Source organism: Aulonocara stuartgranti (assembly GCF_965226115.1).
Source record: "Aulonocara stuartgranti genome assembly, chromosome: 5".
Taxonomy (NCBI): Eukaryota; Metazoa; Chordata; class Actinopteri; order Cichliformes; family Cichlidae; genus Aulonocara; species Aulonocara stuartgranti.
Window position 1 is genome coordinate 40,500,016 of NC_138943.1, and position 14,670 is coordinate 40,514,685.

General features: G+C 44.7%; 1 protein-coding gene across 3 annotated transcripts in view; it reads left to right on the forward strand.

Annotated features, from left to right (window-relative positions):
* Positions 1-14,422, forward strand: part of LOC309707026 (uncharacterized protein) — a 28,135-nt gene extending 13,713 nt beyond the window's left edge. The window contains exons 1-6 of one of the 3 annotated variants that reach the window (XM_082534117.1): positions 8,465-8,491; positions 8,564-8,693; positions 8,922-9,050; positions 10,029-10,107; positions 10,272-10,412; positions 14,333-14,422. In XM_082534117.1, coding sequence (XP_082390243.1) covers positions 8,575-8,693; positions 8,922-9,050; positions 10,029-10,107; positions 10,272-10,370 — 426 coding nt within the window. In that variant the 5' untranslated portion in view covers positions 8,465-8,491; positions 8,564-8,574 and the 3' untranslated portion in view covers positions 10,371-10,412; positions 14,333-14,422. Of the gene's footprint in view, positions 1-8,464; positions 8,492-8,563; positions 8,694-8,921; positions 9,051-10,028; positions 10,108-10,271; positions 10,413-14,332 lie in introns of those variants that run through there. The other 2 variants (XM_082534118.1, XM_082534116.1) reach the window with 2 other exon arrangements.
* The last annotated feature ends 248 nt before the right edge of the window (positions 14,423-14,670 follow it).

The following is a 14,670-nucleotide window of genomic DNA, read 5'->3' on the forward strand; positions in this document are numbered from 1 at the left end:
TGCACAAAAAAATCCGTGGAAGAATGAGGGTTCATCAACATTTGGACCATATATACTTACAATACATAGTTTTTTGTTCAATATTGATAGTTTAATAATTAGAAATCTACCCTCTGGATCTATAACTGTATCGAGTACTGTAAAATTAACATTTTTATGTATTAAAATTGCTACTCCCCTTTGTCTAGAATTATAACAGGCTGCAAACACGTTAGGAAACTCAGGTGTTTTAAGTTCGTTTAAACCTGTGACAGGTTTATGAGTTTCTTGTAATAAAACAACATCTGCCTGTAGTTTTTTAAGCTGGTTAAATATCTTTAACCTCTTTCCTCTGGTGCCAGCTCCATTTACATTCCATGTGACAAACCTCAGCATGCCCATAATTGTGTGTGTATGTCTAATGATGTACTCTGGGTGTTTCGTTTAGACAGGTGGAGAAAATGTGGAAACATCCCTTGTTTGTAAATAGAAAGAGAGAGAGGAAAAAAAAGTGTGGTGAGAGGCTCCATGACTCTGACTATGTGTGTGAATATTCACTAATATGAACAAGCGTGGCTTGCTTATGTGTCCTGCAAGTCTGTGCGTGCTGTGAGGCTGTTGTGAATATGCTGCCGTTGAGCTGATGTGTTTGCGTGATCGTGGTGTGAAAATATGGAGAAATAGAGGGTGTTGTTTGTAGGTGAGTGGGGAAGTAGGTGATCACAGCAGTGAAAGACAAGAGAAAGAAAGAAACCACATGAACTGTGAGCAACAACAAAAAAAAAGAAACGAAACGGAAACATTCCAATTAAAGCAATGACGGAGGGTGACGGTTATATCTGCTATGACATCATACTGATATTACTAGGTTAAACCCATGTTAAAGGAGAAAGTGTGAATGAATAAGAAAAGAGTGTAGCGGGTTCTTATCTGGAGTGCAGTCAATATAACCACGGTGTGGTGCCGGGGTCGCGGTAGAGCTGTCCGTCCACGTAGAGCCGGTCCACGGCGATGACAGCACGGGAGCCTTTCTGGATGAAGCTACGTCGAACTGGGAACAGGACCTTGCGTCGTTCCAGGATCTCTTTGGGGAACTGGTCGTTCACGCTGAAGTCCGTTCCTTTCAGCTCTCTGCCGCGACTCTTCACCTGTTCCTTCTGTTTGAATTGACCGAATTTGGCCACAATAGGCCGTGGTCTCCCGGTCCGCGACCTCACGCCCCCCAAGCGATGTGTGTAATGTTTTCCAACAAGGCCGAGTGTCTCCGCCATTTTCCTGGCTTGTGTGATCAGAGTCCGGGAATCAGACTAAACATACTGAATGTGGCCTGAGCTCAACCGGAGAGCCGCTGAGCTCCAGATGTTTTTATTTACACGGACAGCAGGAGACAGAGAGCGGACTTTGTAAATGAATACTTCGTATAGATGTGTGTTAGATACAGGTTCAACATATCGGTCTTAAAAATACTACGTCACAAACTGTTGACTCCTCTCCAACAGGAAGAAGTGTTACAAAACACACGAAACTGAAACTCAACTTAGAACTACAGCTAGATCTGAAAAAAGTTAAAGTAGAAATAAAAACTGCACACACAAACTAAAACTAAATTATTGAGAATGATCAATGAAATGATTTTGGAAAACTGATTAACATTTTACAGGAAATGGCCTGTTAGTGTTGTTAGTTTGGCTAAAAAAAAAAAGACTGAGTCACTGCTTTCAAAAAGTTCCGTTTTTATCATAAAATCTGCATTAATCTACGTCAGTCCAGCCTCTGACACCGTAAATATATAATAAATAAAAAATCAGATATAAACTGAAACAAGCAAACTCACCGTGGAAATGAACTGAAACTAAACAGAATTAAAACAAAGTGAAAAAGAAATGCAAATAAAAACTAATTAAAAATTACAAAACTACAACAATCTTGCTGTCTGTGGATATGTTTTGGGTGGAGGTTTCAGCCACCACAGATGTCTTCCTTCATTTGTCTGTAAGTCAGTGAGATCATTTAAAGATGGTTACATATCTGTAGAGCTGAGCGATATGAGATTTTTTCATATCACGATATGTTTTTTTCATTTCAGGCGATAACGATATCTATCACGATATATGCCAAATAACTATATTTGTAAGATTTAAATGTGCCGTTGCTCACAAGTAAAATGTGAAATAATCAGCAGCTTGTTTTTATTTAAATATTTATTTCCCATAATAAGTTCAACAGGGTAGATGTACTTAAGGAACATGAGACTTTTTCAGATAAATAAAGGCAAATATTGCAAACTACACAAAAGGCAGCCGGTAAAGCGTTTAAGTTTCAAAATAGAACAAACAAAACAGACTAAATTGTCAATTCCACTTAGAAACAAAATATTAATTCTAAAAATAAATCTTAGTTTGTTTTGCAGAAGAACAGACAAAACTGACTAACTTTTGTCAATATCAAATAAACTGAGAACTAAAAGGAAATTCTCAATCTCTCCTTGTTGTATAGCTTAGCTTTTCAAACAGTTTTAACAGTTACTTTAGTCTGACAAAAGCCGAATGACGAATCAGCGCTTCCAGTCAGAGACTGAGGCTACGTCCACACGTACACGGGTATTTTTGAAAACGGAGATTTTCCGTTTTCGTTTTAAAAAATAATCCCGTCCACACATAAAGGCAGAAATGAAGGAAAACGCTGCTATGAACATGCCAAAGCAGCAGGTGGCGCTAGATTCCTAACCGTGCAGAAATGTTGGCCAATCAGAAGTCTAGAAGCCTCGGTGGGAAAAAGTAAACAAAGCTGGGGCATAGAAGCAGAACCGAGTCGTATGTGTGGAGGGACAGTAACTGTGTGTATATGTAAGCATTTAAACACTGCAGAGAGTACAATTAACAGTAACAGTATTGTAGAAATTCATTTCACCGAAACAATAACGTGGCACACAGTGTGACGCATGCACCAGTTTATTGTATTTCCAGACTTGTTTTCGGCACAATTTACAGTGCACGCTACTCTGTTTTTTGTCAGACTTGAAATAGCCGAAATACCTTCACACTACGGAACTTCTATGGCTCTTCCGTTTGACAATCTCTCCGGCATTGGAACCATCATCTGTTTTCTCTTCGGTCACGCTCGGTTGATTTTTCTAGTCGGCACACTCATTTCCTCCATTATGCGCTTGTTCCAGGGCAGCACGGTGGCGCGGTGGTTAGCACTGTTGCCGCACAGCAAGAAGGTCCTGAGTTCAATTCCACCATCAGGTCTTTCTGTGTGGAGTTTGCATGTTCTCCCCGTGTTTGCGTGGGTTCCCTCCGGGTACTCCGGCTTCCTCCCACCGTCCAAAGACATGCAGCTTGTGGGGATAGGTTAATTGGATAATCCAAATTGCCACTAGTAGTGAATGAGAGTGCGAATGGTTGTCTGTCCCTGTGTGTTGGCCCTGCGACAGACTGACGACCTGTCCAGGGTGTACCCTGCCCCTCGCCCTACGACAGCTGGGATAGGCTCCAGCGCCCCCCGCGACCCTGAAAAGGATAAGCGGAAGCAAATGGATGGATGGATGGATGCGCTGGCTCCATTACCCGCTGGCTGCTTCCCAAACAAACACACGTGCGGCTTGGCACTTGTGCTGTACGTAACAAGTCACGCGACGTGACGCTGTGGCTGTGATTGGTTCGGCTCTGCGCTACTTAATTTGGATTGGCTCACCTTTTTTTTTTTCTTTCTTTTTTTTTTTTTAAGAGGACAAGAGCGGCGAGGTCTATCGCGATAGCTTAATTTCTCTATCGAGTAAAAGTTATATCGCGATACATATCGTTATCGTTCTATCGCCCAGCTCTACATATCTGTCACAGTGTTAATTTAAAGTTCTCACCCTTTGGCAGCAGGTGGAGGGACAGCAGAGGACTTTGTTTTTTAAAACAAATTTGATTCAGCAGGTCGGCCTCTGTTAACAATATCACGAACTGTCCGCTCAGACTGTTCACACTGAAACAAAGATGGAGGATAAAACATGCTTTACATTTCTCAGACTGAACAAAAGTTACTGTATTAAATTGAAAACACTGTTAATAAATCGGAACATTTAAAGATGCTTCAGTCACGGTTTTTATATTATTAGTAAGTCAGATGTTGAGCTTTAGTGATGGGCAGATGAAGCTTCATGAAGCACTGAAGCTTTTCATCCAATTGGTTCATCCCAGTGCAAAGCTTCTTGAAGCCTCATTTGCTCTAGTAGGACACCTACTGGACATAAAAATATTAGTTGGCATGAATTTAAAGAGTGTGGCCTTTTGCACACAGCCTGTAAATGTCAACAACAAAAGGAGTGTGTAAAACATGTATATTGTAGTGATGCAGTATACTGTGTATATTTATAGTGGCAGTATGGAAAATGATCATTTGGAAATGCTTAAAATGGAAATGATCATTTACTGTGAGGTGAGGTGTGGTTGGGGTGTGGACAGTGGTTGTGCTTTTGTAACGTTGAGGTATGGACAGCTACACACTGAGGCTTTGAGCCTCAGTCCTGCCTGTTCACATTTTATTCTGTAAAAACTACATTTTCACTGCTTTTATGACCTTTTTAGTGGGGAGAACATAGCTAGGATTTAATGATTTAACAAATCTTTTAAATCCTTTGTCCTCCACAATACTAAATGGCTGGGAGTCCTCAATCACCATGCTAACCAGGTCTTCATCTATTTGAGATTGTTCTCCTGAGGAAAGACAATAAAGACAAAGCACAGATATAAATATCACACGCGTAACTTATTACAGTTGTATAATATTGTTATATCATTTAGTAACATTACTGCATGCTATATTATCATGGCATTTGATGGCTCACCTGGTCTTGCTCCACAATCGGTGTTCCCCTTATTCTCATGCAAAGCTCTGTAGTGCCTAAGCATGGATGAGGTGTTGTTGTTATATCCCAGCTCCCTGGCACATAGCAAACACTTCACCTTGTACAAAAGTCAAGACAGCTTAACATAAATTGTATTGCACCATCAGTATTATGAAAATACATCTTCTGTAGAAATTTACATACCTTGTTGGGAGGAATAAGATCAAAATGTTCCCACACAGGGGAGGACATCCTCCTCTTCTTAGCTGGCTCCATTCTCTCCTGACTTTCTCTCCTCACTCTCATAAACCTCCAAACTGTCTCCAAACTCTCACTAACCGCAACTCTCCATCAAACACCCACATTTTGATTGAAGTCTGAGGGGTTTATATCGCTGTCATAGCTCGCGGCAAAGTTCGAACCACTTCATGAACCAGTCACGTGGTACAGCCGGGCAGCGAGGCTTCGGACGTCATCATTTTCAGCTCCTCCCATAAATGAAGCAAGCCTCGAAGCATCGCGGAAATGCCCCCTCAATTACTCGACACAAGCTTCGAAGCCTCGATACAGAACATCACATCACTATTGAGCTTTGACGTGAAAAAAGTTTTGCTTTTTTCCTGGTGAGGAAAAAAGTTTGAAAAAAATCAGTTTTAAGTTTTATATATACATATTTGATTTGTACGGGACTCGTATTTTAATACTAAAGTAAACCTTTTGTCTCCTGTCTGTACAAAATACCAGATATCAAAGTGCGGATGTTACAGATGTTTATATCTATATTTTATTATGAAACAGAACAAATGAACAGTTTAGCACAAACAAACGTTAACATGTAGATATTGTACTAAACTGCAGTGAATATGAACTCAAACTTTGACTTTTAGAAGATTAAACTTCATAGTGACGTGTAGGAGAGGAACAGATGAACACTAACTTTGACATTTGAATACAAACGAGTGATTCTGAGGATTTTTTTTCTCACCTCTCATCATCTTATAATATATTTGCTTATTCTTCATAAACAGTAAAAATCCGATCAGTGGATCTATTTTACTGTTTTAATGGCAGAATGGACAGAAGTTTTATATCTCTGTGTTTATTTTTGAGGGGATCACTGTGTATCAGTACTGTTATAGTTTAATATTATTTCTGTACAACTGCTTGAGCAAAAAAGCTTAAAGTTTGAAACCAGGACTTTAACTTTGATCAGAGTTCCCATAGTGAGTTAAAAATATTTGCACAGCAGCTCCAAGAACTTTTATCAATATTTCTTTGAATCCTCTAAATTTCATTCATAGGTGTTGGACTGTTCATAGGTCTTAATAAAGTTTGTTTCAAAAGAAAAAGACTGACACAGGCTGTATCCCAATTCAGGATCTGCAGCCTTAAATTACGCAGCCTCAACAATCCTCAAGGGCCGCGTACTTATAGACCACTAAGGCCGGAAGTGCGAGGCTTGTGAAATGGGACGGTCTAGCCTCCGTTGCGCTGCCCTAGCAACCATGATACTAACAGCTGGAAACGTGTCATACAGCTTTGTTTGACAGAAATGAAGGAGAAAATCTTTTGTTCGAATACGAAACGAATACTGCAGTTCGTGGTGATTCGCTCTGAGTACCCGTGCAGCACGGTAATTATCTCGAGTGTCTCAGTGTTGATTATTCACCTGACTGTTTGTTAACTGTAAATCTCTGACAGTGAGGCATATGGTAGCAAGTCCTTTTTAAAAGTCGTGTTTGACTTTATGCCTTTCTGTATAGTTCCTGGGATGTTTAGAACTCAAATTGCACTGCTGGAAAGAGTTTATTTTAATGCACATGCTGTTTTTTTTGGCAAATTTGCATTATATTTATTGGGCGACCGTGGTTCAGGGGTTTGGGAAGCTCATCTGTAACCGGAAGATCGCCGGTTCGATCCCCAGCTCTCTCTGTGCTGGTCGTTGTGTCCTTGGGTAAGACACTTTACCCTACCTACCGCCTACTGGTGTTGGCCAGAGGGGCCGATGGCGCGATATGGCAGCCTCGCTTCTGTCAGTCTGCCTCAGGGCAGCTGTGGCTACAACTGTAGCTGCTTCCACCAGTGTGTGAATGTGAGAGTGAATGAATAGCGGAATTGTAAAGCGCTTTGGGTACCTAGAAAAGCGCTATATAAATGCAGTCCAATCCATTATTATTTACGTTTTCCTGCAGTATATAAAAATTGGTGTATTTCAAAAATAAAACTATGAAGACACTCAAAATAAATTTCCTATGGTGGGAAACTATCTTGTGCAACGTTTTTGTATTTAGAGTTTAGAGGGATAAGCCTCTCAAATTTCTCTAACTAGAAATGTATGTAAAAACAACAAAAACGAATTTCAATTTTTTTGTACTATATTGCACTTTTTTGCAATTTATGTAATTACTATGCACTTAATGCATACATATTAATAAAATTTGGACTATAATGGTTGTATTGATGTATAACAACTCAAAATGTTCCCAAAAATGGCTCCACAGCATGTAAAAATATAAAGATAAGCTCTGGCGGACTTGGTTCTATGGTAGGTCTTAAAGGGTTAAACTGCTGTATGGTCTTGGCCACTGTGCTGCAGCTCCGTTTTAGGGTGTTGGCAGTTGTTAGTGGAATTCTTCATTCATGTGATTTCAGGATTCAGTAAATGTGACACGTGTCAGCTCCATGTCATCAAACTCAGGACTGATCTGTTCATCATTAGAATCCAGAGTGATTTTCCTGCCTCCATCAGTCTGTGGAGGAGGTGGAGAGGAGCTGCTGCTCTCACTGACACACTGACTGCAGAATGAGCTCAGCTGCTGTTCCACAGTAACTGCTGCGAGGTGGACACATCTGTTTGACCATAACCAGTTACTGTGTCAACAGCTGTTGGAGGTCAGGGGTCTTTATAATTACAGTGCAGGTGGATATGCATCCATATGCATGCATATCTATGAAGTGCCTTGAGGCGACTTTTGTTGTGATTTGGCGCTATATAAATAAAATTGAATTGAATTGAATGTAGTGTAGAACTGAATTAAACATGCTGACGTTATCTGTTTAAAAATCCTTCATTACAAATATTGGATTTGCTTCAACAGGAAGTAATTATGACAACAATACAAAGGTTGTTGGGTTTGATATTTAGACTGACTTAATTACATAATGGTAAATGGCCTGTATTTGTATAGTGCTTTACTCATCCCTAAGGACCCCAAAGCGCTTGTCACATCCAGTCATCCACCCATTCACACACTGGTGTGATGGCAGCTACGTTGTAGCCACAGCCACCCTGGGGCGCACTGACAGAGGAAACATTCCACAACGTCCACATCAACACAAGTACAGAAACAAACTGTCACTTCTAATTTTTCTTATTAATAGTGAATCGGTGTGTGTCAGTGAATGCATCGTGTGTGCTTCAGGCTCGATCTAGTGGACTGATAGCAGAGCAGCTGATGGCAGCTTCCTCTGCCTCACACTGCTGTCTGACTATATTCAGCTGACACTGAGATGAAGCAGGAAAGAAGCAGCTGATATTTGGACAGCACACATGATGGAAAGGAGGATTTCAGTTGATGTGCACATAAATGATTTGTGTTTCCTCTGCAGGTGAAGGTAGAAAGTGTGTGTGAGCTGATGTGAATCATGTGACCTGGTTTCTAGGTCACATGACAGGTCAGAGGTCAGCGACTGTAACTCACTGAGTGTTAATGTGAACTCACTGAGTGTTTGTGGTTTACCTCTCAGACTGACTGAAGATGATGATGGAGGAAGAGGAGGACAGAGCAGAGTCTGCAGGGTCCAGCTGTCCGTCTGTGAGGAGTGACCGGTCCAAAGATCAAAATCCAGCCTTCAGTGCTGAACCTGGAGCAACGAGGTCAGAGAGCTGAACTCACTGAGTTACAGAAATAATTCTGCACTGACATTATAATCAGTGTTGACTCTGGTTGATTGTCTGACTGTGTTTGTGAGCTGAGAGGAAATGAAAATGAGTTTGTAACAAAAATCAGTTTTGTCCAGTTTTCCTGTAAAAAGCTGAACTCTAATCTAAGAGGATGTTACTGACAGGAAACAGCTGCATTATCTGCAGTCTGTGTGATCACAGCTGCTTCAATCATGTTTGTGTCTGCAGAGGTCAGAGGTCACAGTCTGCAGGGTCCAGCTGTCCGTCTGTGAGGAGTGACCGGTCCAAAGTTCGACCTCCAGCCTTCAGTGGTGAACCTGGAGCAACGAGGTCAGAGAGCTGTGATGACTCCTTTACATGTTTGTGTTTCCTGGATAAATATGACCTGAAACATCCTCAGATTGTTACAAAGATTCATTAAAAAGAAAACAATGAAAGAGAAAAGATCCAAATGTTCGACTTGGTCATTTGCTGTTTGAGGACAGTGATGCTCATATCTGTGGGGAAAGTGTGACCTGAGTGGGTTCATGTTTGTCTTTAAAGAACAGAGCTGCTCTGATTCTCTTTGTGTCTGATCTGTTAAACAGTCTGAGAGGTCACACAGAGACCCAGCAGCTAAAGCCTGGATCATACTGGCTGCTGTTAATGAGACTCCATCAGGACAACACTGAACCACAGTGGTGTGGATGTAGTGGATAAATCCCACCATACTGATGCTCAGAGTTAATCACAGGGAACAAAACCAGATGTTACCTTCAGATTGTGACCTTTGGAGTGGACGATGCAGATTTCAATACAGAATAAATGTTGTTTTTCAGCTGTGAAGAAAGAATCTAATTTTCTGAACTTAAGAATTTATGATGATGGAAACAACATGGAGACTATAACACAACATTTCCACTGTATTCATAGAATGAATGTAAAACTGTCAGACATTCATTAAATATGCAAAATGTCTACAGAAGCATCAGAGGGTCAGACGTGAAGCACTCAGTGATTTTGATCAAATGACTCATCAGTTATTGATCTGTACTACACTGATCTACCACGTTAGTAAAGCTGGTGTTCTGGTGGTGGAGGGAGACTCGGATCATGTTCTGGTTTTGGAGCAGTGATCTGCTGATGGTTCAGTTTGATGAGCTTCTTCAAAATCATCCCTGACATCACCACTGAGAGACTGAAAATTACTGATATGTTCACAATCTGAGAGTTTAAAGCTTGACAAACTTTTTTCAGATAAAGTTATTTGAGCAGAAACTCGTGGATCTTTATCCTGTGTTGATCTAATCCTTCATGGTTCCTCCACAGAGTGGACCAGCAGAGCTCAGAGGTTCCCAGTGGTCAGTCTGCCCAGCAGCATCAAACACAGCTGGACTCCATATTTATGGTCTGTACATGTACAACAACAACTACTGTTACATCTGTTCTGTTCACAGTCGTCTCCATGCTGCTCTTTGTAGACCAGTGGATCGTCAGTGTGTCCAACATGGATCTGATGTTTGGCTCCATGATTTCAGCCTGATTGGCTCATTCATAAATATTCTGTTCCAGCTGCTGGAGGACAACATCATCACTTTTGTGAAGAACGAGCTGAAGAAGATCCAGAAGGTTCTGAGTCCAGATTACCCAGAATGCTTGTGGACTTCCTGAGGAGAATGAAGCAGGAGGAGCTGGCTGACCGTCTGCAGAGCAGTAAGAGGATTTCTGTAAAGATTTAAAGTTTTGGATAAATGAAAATTTTCCAGAGATGGAAGATGGAGCAACATGTTTTAAAGATTAGTTCTTTTTGGAATTGAGTGTTGTTGAGAAATCAGTTTTACCCTGGTTCTTTTTATTCCTCAAGCATCCAGAGATGGCACCGGACTCAGTAGTCCATCCATCCATCTTCATCCGCTTTATCCGAGGCCGGGTCGCGGGGGCAGCAGCCTAAGCAAAGAGGCCCAGACCTCCCTCTCCCCAGCCACCTCCTCCAGCTTATCCGGGGGAATACCAAGGCGTTCCCAGGCCAGCCGAGAGATATAATCTCTCCAGCGTGTCCTGGGTCTGCCCCGGGGCCTCCTCCCGGTAGATTGACCGGTAAATTGAGAGCTTCGCTTTTACACTCAGCTCCCTCTTCACCACGACGGACCGGTGCAGCGTCTGCATTACTGCAGCTGCAGCCCCAATCCGTCTGTCGATCTCCGGCTCCCTTCTCCCATCACTCGCGAACAAGACCCCGAGATACTTGAACTCCTCCACTTGGGGCAGGAACTCATCCCCGACCCGGAGTGGGCACTCCACCCTTTTCCGGCTGAGAACCATGGCCTCAGATTTGGAGGTGCTGATCCTCATTCCCGCTGCTTCACACTCGGCTGCGAACCATTCCAGTGCGAGCTGGAGGCCCTCACCCGATGAAGCCAACAGAACCACATCATCCGCAAAAATCAGAGATGAGATTCTGAGGCCACCAAAGCGAAAGCCCTCCGCCACTTGGCTGCGCCTAGAAATCCTGTCCATAAAAATTATGAACAGAACCGGAGACAAAGGGCAGCCCTGGCGGAGCCCGTCACCCACCGGGAACGAGTCCGACTTATTGCCGGCAATGCGAACCAAGCTCTTGCAACGGTTGTATAGGGATCGAATGGCCCGTAGCAATGGGCCAGACACCCCATACTCCCGCAACACCTCCCAAAGGACACCCCGAGGGACACGGTCGAATGCCTTCTCCAAGTCCACAAAACACATGTAGACTGGTTGGGCAAACTCCCATGCACCCTCAAATATCCTCGAGAGGGTAAAGAGCTAGTCCAGTGTTCCGCGACCAGGACGAAAACCGCATTGTTCCTCCTGTATCCGAGGTTCGACTAGCGGACGAACTCTCCTTTCTAGCACCCTGGCATAGACTTTCCCAGGGAGGCTGAGGAGTGTGATCCCCCTGTAGTTGGAACACACCCTCCGGTCCCCTTCTTAAAGATGGGGACCACCACCCCGGTCTGCCAGTCCACAGGTACTGCCCCTGATCTCCACGCAACATTGCAGAGGCGTGTCAACCAGGACAGCCCTACAACGTCCAGAGCCTTCAGGAACTCGGGGCGGACCTCATCAACACCAGGGGCTCTGCCACCAAGGAGTTGTTTAACTGCCTCAGTGACCTCGCCCCCGGAAATTGGCGGGTCATTCCCCTCATCCCCAGACTCTGCTTCCTCCTCGGAAGACGTGTCAGTGGGATTAAGGAGGTCCTCGAAGTATTCCTTCCACCGCCTGACAATTTTCTCAGTCGACGTCAGCAGCACTCCGCCAGCACTATACACAGTGCAGGTAGAGCACCGCTTTCCCCTCCTGAGACGCCTGACGGTTTGCCAGAATCTCTTCGAGGCAGTCCGAAAGTCTTTTTCCATGGCCTCTCCGAACTCCTCCCACACCCGAGTTTTTGCTTCAGCCATTGCCCGAGCCGCACTCCGCTTGGCCTGTCGATACCTGTCGGCTGCCTCCGGAGTCCCACAGGCTAACCAAGCCCGATAGGACTCCTTCTTCAGCCTGGTGGCTCCCTTCACCTCTGGTGTCCACCATTTGGTTCGGGGATTACCACCACGGCAGGCACCAACCACCTTGCGGCCGCAGCTCAATGCAGCAGCTTCGGCAATGGAGACTGTGAACATGGTCCATTCGGACTCAATGTCCCCAGTCTCCCTCGGAATGCTGTTGAAGCTCTGCCGGAGGTGTGCGTTGAAGATCTCGCGGACTGGGGCCTCTGCTAGACGTTCCCAGCACACCCTCACTACGCGTTTAGGTGCACCAGGTCTGTCCAGCGTCCTCCCCCGCCACCTGATCCAACTCACCACCAGGTGGTGATCAGTTGACAGCTCAGCCCCTCTCTTTACCCGAGTGTCCAGAACATATGGTTGCAGGTCTGGTGATACGATTACGAAATCGATCATCGTGCACTTATGGACACTCTTATGTTCGAACAGGGTGTTCGTTATGGCCAAACTGTGATTAGCACAGAAGTCCAATAACAAAGCACCGCTCGGGTTCAGATCAGGGAGGCCGTTCCTCCCAATCACGCCCCTCCAGGTCCCGCTGTCGTTACCCACGTGAGCATTGAAGTCTCCCAGTAGGACAACAGAGTCTCCAGGTGGAGCACCTTCCAGCACCCCCCCACCCCCACCCCAGGGACTCTAAGAAGGCTGGGTACTCTGAACTGCCACTCGGCGCATAAGCGCAGATGACAGTCAGGACCCGTTTCCCGACCCTAAGGCGCAGGGAACAAACCCTCTCGTCCACCGGGAAAAACCCCAACGTACCGGCAGCAAGCCGAGGGGATATTAGAATACCCACCCCAGCCCGCCGCCTCTCACCAGGGGCAACTCCAGACTGAGACAGAGTCCAGCCCCTCTCCAGGAGACTGGTTCCAGAGCCCAAGCCATGCGTAGAGGCGAGCCTGACTATATCTAGCCGGTACCTCTCAACCTCACGCACTAACTCAGGCTCCTTCCCCACCATAGAGGTGACATTCCATGTCCCTATTGCCAGTCTTGGCAGCCGGGGGTCAGTCCGCCAGGGCCTCCGCTCCTGGCTGCCACCCGGCACACAATGCACCCGACCCCTATGGCGCCTCCTGCGGGTGGTGGGCCTGCGGGAGGATGGGCCCATGTCTCCTCTTCGGGCTGTGCCCGGCCGGGCCCCACAGACTAAGGCCCGGCCACCAGACGCTCGCCCTCGGGCACCCTCCCCAGGCCTGGCTCCAGGGCGGGGCCCCGGTAACCCTATCCCGGGCAGGGTAAACTGTTCCTTCGATGTCCTTTTCATAAGGGTCTTCTGAATCGCTCTTTGTCTGGTCCCTCACCCAGGACCAATTTGCCATGGGAGACCCTACCAGGGGGCAAAAGCCCCCAGACAACATAGCCCCTGGGATCCCTGGGACACACAAACCCCTCCACCACAATAAGGTAGCGATTCAAGGAGGAGGACTCAATTGATTGGTTGTATCTTCCTTTAAATGCCAATTTTTTTTGGCATTTTTTTTTGACTCAGTAGTCATTTTTACAAAATCTTTATTCATCTTTACTCATCTTCATTTACTCATCTTTTACTCATCTTCATTTACTCATCTTTTACTCATCTTCATTTAAGCATGCACTTCTAGAAGGGAAGACAAGGCCGGTGTCCCTCTGCAAAAGTCTTCACCCCTTTGTTAGTTACAGCCAGCTTTATAGAAGTGACCCCATCATAAAACCCCCTACGGTGTGCTGCAAACTCTGTCTGTGTCTATGTGCACGAGCACATGAATGCCTACATGTGCACGTTCCCATGTGTCTATGTAAGTGCTCGTGTGTGACTGTGTGCGCGTGACAGTTAAAACACTGTGGGTGTAGGTAACTCCCTAGAGGTCATAAAACCCCTCTCACTTCCAGACCACAGTTACAAATGTTGAGACCCCCACCCTAAAACATCCTCTGGGGAATTTCCACTCAGTGGGGGAGAGGTCTCCTACAATCTACTCCTACAATCAGCCTTTATTATAGTGAGGGCAGTGTCAGTGTCTCTACAACAGTTCTACATTATATTTTAACACATTTCTAAACTCTAAATCAGCTAAATATTCTACAGTGTTTATTTTTCTTCTCATTCAGAACTTCAAGCTGCAGTTTGTCATCGTAACCTTAAATCCACCCTGAAGAAGAAGTTCCAGTGTGTGTTTGAGGGCATCGCTAAAGCAGGAAACCCAACCCTTCTGAATCAGATCTACACAGAGCTCTACATCACAGAGGGAGGGACTGCAGAGGTCAATGATGAACATGAGGTCAGACAGATTGAAACAGCATCCAGGAAACCAGACAGACCAGAAACAACCATCAGACAAGAAGACATCTTTAAAGCCTCACCTGGAAGAGATGAACCAATCAGAACAGTGCTGACAAAGGGAGTGGCTGGCATTGGGAAAACAGTCTTAACACAGAAATACAGCCTG